The 8,924-nt window shown below is 33.4% G+C and overlaps 1 protein-coding gene across 1 annotated transcript; it reads right to left on the bottom strand.

Annotated features, from left to right (window-relative positions):
• Positions 1-2,225: 2,225 nt before the first annotated feature.
• Positions 2,226-6,979, bottom strand: LOC127732375 (uncharacterized; the record flags this gene model as incomplete). The annotated part of the gene is made up of 3 exons (XM_052241409.1): positions 2,226-2,721; positions 4,802-4,976; positions 6,854-6,979. Coding segments are annotated over 3 exons (558 nt in total), but the record flags the coding sequence as incomplete, so codon positions are not given.
• Positions 6,980-8,924: the final 1,945 nt, after the last annotated feature.

The raw sequence follows: 8,924 nt of genomic DNA on the forward strand, positions 1-8,924 counted from the left end.
TCCCCAGTCACCCTTGGGGGTTGATTCTATTGAGGCATCTCTCAGAACTAAGCCGGACAAAATTATTGGAAGTATAATAATAACTGGAATTTCCATTGCGAGCAATGTCGCCCTTGGCAACCATTTAGATGGATGCATCTTTGATGAATTACAAAAAATCAAGCCGTTCTTATCCAAAGAATCGATTGATACTTGGCACACAGTTAGACCACCATGTGCAGTTGTGCATGCTAATAAATTGTTTTTCAAAATGGCCACCATATCCAAGATGGCCACCAAAATGCGCTAAAAAAATGGGGGTTTATTATATAGAAAACTGCCCTGCAGAATTTCACAAAACGTTGTGTGAATCTTTATTAGGATGAGTAAAAGGATTTTATGCCAAAAAAATGTGACCAGTTTTCAAAATGGCCTCCTAAATCAGCAAAATTAATCTTTGTCAGATTTCAACGAAAATTAATTTCTATTTAGATTTTGATGCTGCGAACAAGTAATGATTGTGTTTGGATGCAAACACTGATTGTGTTTGGATGCAAACACAGAAGTCACCCAAATGATCCCAATATCAGATTCATGGCATTATAAAGTCATTGGTGGTCGAATTTGCAAGATTTATGTTAAATGTCATCAAGTTTGGAGCATTTTTGATTTTCCTAACTTTTTATCGTTTTCGTGGCAATGGTCACCATTTTGAAAATTCCAAGACCAGAAACCAATTTGACGCATGTCAGACAACTTTTCTGTAAAGTTCCATCCAATTCTGAGCACTTTTAATTTTCTCACTTTTTTACCTAGTTTCCATGACAACAATCCCCATTTTGTTTTAGCTTTTTTGTGTGTTGTCTTTGTTAATGGACTTATGAACTTAAGAAATCGCTCTTACATTGGCAACTCAGGATAATTTTTTTCAATCTTTCAAACTCCCTACGAAATCCCCACTTTTTACTTTATATTTGATATATTATTCCTCTAATTTTAGGTTCAGAGATACAGGTTACGGGAAAGTCTGCACCGTATAAAGGAACATGGTATTCAGGAAAGAAGGCAGGGTAGGTTGAGCAGACGAGTATACAGTGTAGAGTCAGCAAATAGATTGTGGCATATAGACACAAACCACAAATTAATTCGGTGGAAGTTTGTAATCGCAGGAGGTGTAGATGGTTTCAGTAGATTGATAACATTCCTGAGGTGCCTTGACAACAACAGAGCACCAACGTTGCTTGAATGATTTAAACAGTCTGTTGTTCGGTATGGACTTCCAACTAGAGTGTGGTCAGATAAGGGAATGGAAAATACCCTCATTGCAGATTATATGATCCAACAGCGGGGTATTGGTAGGAGAAGTATGATAACAGGAAAGAGTGTGCATAACCAGCGTATTGAACGCCTCTGGAGAGATGTTTATGCTGGTGTGTTGTCTTATTACTATAACCTTTTTTATCACATGGACGATATTGGGTTACTAAACCCACTGGACGAGCATCATTTATTTGCTCTACACCATGTGTTTATGCACAAAATTAATGAGAAATTGGAGATCTGGAAAAACGCGTGGGACAATCACCGCATTCGCACTGTATATAGATCACCTATGCAAATGTTCACTGCAAGTGTGATGAATGAAACTGTACAAGTAGAGCAAATTCATAATGACACGACCAATGACAACGATGTACCAGGTGAAACAATTGATGGTGTACACCTGTTAGGGTTAGATATTCAGTTAAATCCAATGTCTATGGTTCAACTAAATGAGAACTGTCCAAAGAACTGGATATCAGAAGACTATGGTATCGACATTTACAGACAAGCAGTAGAAATTTTACAACATCAATAAATACATATCAAAGGTACTAGGCTTATAATTTATATTACGCCAGACTCGCAATTCGTCTATAAAAGACTCATCAGTGACGCTCGAATCAAAATAATTGAAAGGCCAAATAATTAACAAAGTTGAAGAGCATTGAGGACCAAAAGTTTCAAAACGTTGTGCCATATACGGCTAAGGTAATCTGTGCCTGGAGGTAGAAAATCCTTAGTATTTTAAACAATTCATAGATTTCAAACAGTAAATTTTTAAGGCACTGAAAAATAAAGCTCTATTAGATGTTGCCCCAAAGTTTCTGTTCATCAGTTTTATTAAGGGTATTCTTAACCATATTATGAAATAACTAAAAGACTGATGGTGGCATTCATTAATTAAATGAATTCTGTAATTCAACCAGATTACATACCTTTGAACTTTGTGTAAAAATAAATGTACAACATACATATTTTAACTTTTGAACTTAGTATAGTTTTGTGATCTTGCACACTACAAAACATTTTTTACAAAAGAGCAGTGAAGTAGGCACTAAAGTTTGTTTACATCTTTTCTCTAGGACACAAAAAAATCATCTTTAATAAGAAATATCAGTTAGTAAATACCAAAAAGACTTGGACTATTTGAAGTCATGAAAGTTTAGGATAAACCATAATATGTATTACTAAATGCAAAGTCAAACAAATTGTTCAATAGTTTGTCTGATGGTAATTCTCCATTTCCTTCGGGTTCAGTGAGAAACAATCTGTTAATGCAGGTGTTTGCTGTTGGCATGAATGATTCTCTTTGTACAAAGTTGAGTGAAGGTTGAAGTGTAAAATCCAAGATTGGTTCTTCTTCCGAACTTGTTGCAAACATGAGGATATGGCGGAGAGTAAGATTACCTCTTCTTCCAGCTTAAAAAGAAAAACAGGTATCAGACTGTTACTCCAAATAAATTAAGCATGTCTGATAAATGAAAGATACTGTTATTGATTTTGGGGTTGGCTCACCAAAAATTAAGATCGCATACAAACATTTACATGTACATGAACTTAATGTAAAAGAATTTAATGGAGTGCTATTGTCATCACTTGGTTGTAGTATACATCGTTCACCAATATTCAAAAATCTTCTCCTCTGAAACAACAGGACAGAGTGAACCCAAACTTGGTACATGTATAAATGTTGATTAAGATATTCTGCACAGAATTTGAATTTTTTATGTACACCAAACATAGCAGCTTTTATGATGACAAATTATAATATTCAGATATACTAGTTTTACTTCAGTTTCAATTTTGTTTGTAACTGTATTTCAGCGATGAGGAGCACACTTTAAAAGGAGAAATTAGGAAGCAACAATAAATTATTTATGATAAAGGAAAATTACTTAAAATAGCTTATTGATAAAAACATCAAAATCTACAAAAAAAGATTCAGGGTCAAATTTGAAGCATGACCCTTTTCCAAGATAAAACCCAAAAATTGCATTTTTTTTCTTATTTTTTATCTTTAATGTTATTCTATTAATTTATTTTCTCCTCTAAAACTTTAAGGTTAATTGTAACCAAACTTGGTGTGATTGTAACTGTTTCTGATGCTTGTCAAAAGGTGGGGTAACTAGCAAACACAGTGATTTGCAATTAAGTCAGTGTGTATATCAGACTCCTGGGAACCTCTGGTCTTTCTCATCAAGCCTTTATTTTCACTAATATATTCTTTTTTATTCAATACCTTATATTTGTGATATTTCATATAATTAGTTTTTTCTTATTTTTCTTTATTTATGATATCTATGTGTTGATTTTGAGATATTCTTTGTTTCAATAAAACATTAAAATAACATGATACTCTTTTCAGAATTGATTATTTATTGCATACTGGCTAATTACTTTATGCAGGTAGCATGTAACAATATTTTCCCTAAATTGATTAAACCTTGTCGTAGTAAGTATTTGAATGTAATTGAAGATATTTTTCCTTCCTATATCTAATACAGTGGCTAAAGGTCAACTACCTATCTGATAAGTCAACTACCAAAACTAACAACGAAGGAAAGAACCAGGTTCAAGCATTGAGATTATTCTCAGTATCCATCGGTTTATGCTCAAAGTTGTACTGTAACTTTGCATCTCTGTCATTTGACCTCAACCTTGAAATTCTGGTTGACATTTTTTTTAGGAATTTTCAATAAGTTTGATGGACTCCTCAATATCTCAAAGACTACAATTACAATTGAGGCGTGGTGTAGGGGTTAGCGCATCGGACTACTAACACAAAGGTTCCTGGTTCGATCCCCGTTCCGGGAAGAAAATTTCAGGGACTGAATTTTCGGCTCTCCCTCGACACCATTTGCGAGTATTGTCTTGAGATTTTTATCGTCCCCATCCGACGGACTAGCATCGTTTCTGAGAAACGATGCTAGTCCGTTGGATGGGGACGATAAATGGCTGACCCGTGTGAGAGAGAGCAATATCTCTTGCACGTAAAAGACACCCTTGTAGATTTCGAAAAAGAGTAGGATAATGCTGATACAAGGACAGCACTTGCACCCGCAAAGTGGAGAGGGATTTATATAATTTGTAATAACTTGTTTCCCAATCCACTATAAATAAATGTTTAAACTAAACTACAATTACAAACCCTAGATTTTTAATACTGGGTACACTTGTGCACCACTACTTTTAGTAGTACATTTTCCTCTCCTTCTTTTGACCTTGAATTTCCAATTAAGTGACTTTGACAATCTCTATAGTTATGTGTTGAAGTTTGATAAGAATATTGATATTTACTTTTCTTAAAGTTCTTCTAAATAAGGGAAGACATTTAGTTTATGTTTCAATACTATTAAATGGAACATTATAATATGTTTGCATTGCTTTGGCAGATTGTTGATATCTGATGGTTTCAACAGGTGTGATGTGAGATACTTTAGTTTCCAGATGATAGTGTAAATGTAAAACAGGCACTAGTAAATGTATATGCAATGCTTACCTGCTACTTCTTTTAGGTATTTTACAAATTTCTTGTAAATTCTCAATTGCCTGATTTGTCTGTTTGAACCTTCTGGTGCAATGGCAGGTTTAAACAAAGTTGTAATAATTTTCAGGTTGAAAGGTCTGGATCCTGGCGTAAAAAGATGGACCAAGGATGGCAACTCCTTCACCAACTGAAATAAATGCCTCTATTTATATATGTACTGTATTTTAATTAAGCTGTCACATTATCTTGTGACTTGTTCTTAAATTAGGATTTACATCATTGTATGTTGAGAGAGTTTCATGTAAATAATTCCAATGTTGCATGTTATTTTAAATTTCATTGGTTAAAGACATCTTAAAAATAAATCCTTTGATCAATATGAAATAATCCAACAATATTTTATTTTTAAAATGATGTTCGACAAAACTGTTCAGAAAGTTTGATGGAACTATAGGAAATAAAGATCATGCCGTGCAAAGTATACCCCCACTCATTCCTGTCTTGTTTAGACATAAGTTTATGAAGTAAGAGTTGGGTATGGGAAATCAAAGTAAATACCAATTCGACATTTAGAAAATTTCAAAGTTTCTGCAAACAGGAAGTGGCTAAGTAACAGATATGAAAATCGCTTACATGGTACAACTCACCAATAACAAGCTTCAGACCAAATATCAATCATTCCTTTCATAAATAATAGCTGAGAAATCCTTGTCGAAAAATTTTCAGAAGTTTTGACATTTTGAAATTTCAAAGTCTCTGCAAACAGGGAGTGGCTGAGTTACAGATCTAAAAGTCACTTACACAGTACAACTTACCAATAAAAAGCTTCAGACCAAATATCAAATAATTCCTTTTATTAACAGCTGAGAAATCTGACGAACATTTTAATTGGATGACGGACTAACGAGGTGATTGCACCAATCTGACGAGTGGGGGTATAATCTTATGGATGTGTAAATTTGGGCATTTACTCACAAACTTTCCATAGAGTCATTTGAACTAAAGGTGGCTCAAGGGAATTATTCCACAATTTGTTTGTAAAATAATGATTCATTAAGGTTACATATGTTTAGAAAATTAGCAAGATAATTATTTAATTCAAAGAAAGCACCAAATTATTTAAAACTCATAGTTCTTTATTCCATCTGCAATATTTTAATTAAAAATGAAACAATAAAAAGCAAAAGATGTGAGTCTTGTCCTTATTTTAAAGGACAACAGGATTTATGCAAGGGGGGTAATTTGATAAAATATCTTGTATAGATCTCACAAGAGAACAGTGTTTGCCAAATACCATCAGTCAAAATAAGGCCGTGGTCCGACATACATCACTGATCTACCTGTCAAAATGTCCGGTAAACAAAAATCTTCTTCTCAAGATACCGCTTAGTCAAAACCATTTTAAATAAGGTATCAAACTGCAATTATGACAATCATCTGGTCGATTTGTTAATGATTGTATTTTCTGTCAAAAATCTTCAGCTTCAATAGCTGTGGCTTAATCAGTCATCATACAGAAAACTATTTTATAATTTATACTTTGTACTGGATTTCGGTTAATACAGATATATTGTACGGCTGGTATACGCCACGTTTTTGCTTACAAGCAATCAAAATTTTCTCAGTTTCTCACATGCATTATTAATATACAAACCGACCACTTTTATTATCGATTTTTTTTCCTAATATCGGTTGAGAAGGGTGAAAATGTCATAGGAATAGAGAAACAAGAGGGTTCTCAAAAAGCCTGTATCGCTCACCTGGACCATGGCTCGTGAAAGATACTATCAAGATTTGCTCCGTAGTTTCAGAAAAGAAGATCTTTGAATGTGTTCCCATGGGGTCCATTGTTAAACTATGCTCCCCCTGGAGGCCATCTTGTATGGGGATGCGGGCCTGATGGACACCTTTTCAAGGAGGACCATCCAAAGACTATTGTGAATAGGTTTGGTTCCAATTGGTTTTCAAAGGCAAAAATCTTTGAATGTGTTCCCATAGGGTCCAATGTTAAACTATGATCCATAACCAGAATACAATTGATTTAAAAGCCTTATAAGAGCTTACTTGTAACAAACCAAGTGCATTTAAGCCATTTCTAAGGTCTTGGATTACTGGCCTGGGTGTGGAACTTTCAAACAATTCCTCTAACTGTTCAACACTAAGCAGCTTGGGGAGTGGTCCATTTTGAAGAAAATATTATGCTAAAAAAGCAATTCTTTATACATTCTATTTCTAATGAATGGGTTTCAGTAATATCATTTATGTTTGAACTTACAGCAGTACAGTTTAGAAAATGTCCTAAATTGTGCCTATTGCATTCAATAAAATAAATTGGATTTAAAATCTTTTCAGTGCAGACTTTTTTCTTGAAAATATTCAATGCTATTATGATGAACTAATCAGATGTAATAGAAGTCTCCCATCAACTTTAATGATGAAGTCATTAGATCACATTTCAAGAGCAGTTTCACTTTCAATTTTGAATTTCTAATTAAGTGAAAAATAAAACGAATAAATAATGAATACGGTAAATAATAATTATAAATGCTTCAAAATTTTCATTTATTGTAATGATCAGCTTGATGCTATATTATTTACAATAAGAGGCTTTCAGGAGTCTTAACTGCTCATCTTAAATTTATTATAAAACTTGAACTTTGCACATAAATTAAGGCCCGGCCAGCCCTCATCCTGAGATGCAGCACCCTATAGTTCTCTTTTTGTCCCTGTGTTCAGATCCGTCTGTCTATCCATCAACAAGCCTTCTGAATGCAAAATATTATTCTTAAATTTGGCACACTTATTAAGCATTATATTAAGATGTGCATATTACATTTTATTAAAAGTAGTAGGTCCAGTAAGTTCCACTTTTGGTCCAAAAATTTAACTACATTTAAAAAAAAGTTGGGACAATTTTCATAGACTTAAATGTCTATTACATTGGATTTGATTAATTTAAAGTAAAAATTTTAACCAATTTCGTCGTTTAAGGCTCTCAAATTAGGCTACACTATGGAAAATCAGTAAAAAATGTCGAAAAACTTCAGTACTTTACTCAACTTTAGTACAGGACGCATGTGCAGAGTATTGACAAAACCTGTTCTGGTTATTTAAATGTGATCATTTTACTAAACAATTACTAACTTAAAGTAAACTCTCATCGATTTTTAAAAGATGTATAATTTATGGGGCTAAAAGTGGGTCTTACAGGACCTTCTCCTTTGAACAAATAGTTTTGGTAAAAAAATTGTTTTTCAGCAGAAAATTACAAAATCTAGTTTACAGCAAGTCTTAATTTACATTCAATTACAAGTAATATAATTACCAAATATTTTTCCAATTACAGTATAGTCTGGAGACCATTCTCGTAGTGGTGAAAAGTACTTTTCTTTTATTTCCCTTAATATCAAGGCAAAAAACTCTTTTCTTGGACCTCCCAAATCAACAGCAATCTGAAAAAGATAATATTATGTCAGATGTGGTGGATCTTAATAAAACTTGGTTATTGATTGGTAATGTGATTTATGGCTACATGGAGATGGCAATCAAGTTTCAGAATTTTTTCAAGTGGTCAATAATATTCGATATGCAATTGCATAAGTACACCACTATCCCATACTTAATGTATGTCTATGGCTGCCAAGTGACTCTGAATTTTAGCAATAGCAGCCAAGTGACTCTGAATTTTAGCAATAGCATGCTGCAAGTTTCCGCAAATCTGTATTTAGCATTACGGCATATGCTAGATCAATGGTATTTAGTATGCAGTTGCATAAATAAAAATAAGATGAAAACGCTTATTGTTATTTCTGTACTTATTCTGACTTGGTTTTTACTTTTAAAATTTGTAGCATGCAAGGCAAGTATTAATTTTTATAAATGTACTGCTTCCTGGAATGTAAAAAAAAATCATTTGTACCGGTTCTAGGGACCCGTAGAAATAGTATGCTACCGTCCCCCTACCGATTCCTGTATCAATTTTGACAAATCAGGTTTTATGATAGCAATTTTGAAGGTTTTTTCTGTAACTTTATAGAGTATTAGGTTATTTCTTGTACAGACAATACAGTAGTACAGACACCATCATAAATCCATGAATGTCTGGTTAAAAGTCATTTTCCAAATTTTTTTAGCA

The sequence above is a fragment of the Mytilus californianus genome, unplaced genomic scaffold (assembly GCF_021869535.1).
Source record: "Mytilus californianus isolate M0D057914Y unplaced genomic scaffold, xbMytCali1.0.p SCAF_24, whole genome shotgun sequence".
NCBI lineage: Eukaryota > Metazoa > Mollusca > Bivalvia > Mytilida > Mytilidae > Mytilus > Mytilus californianus.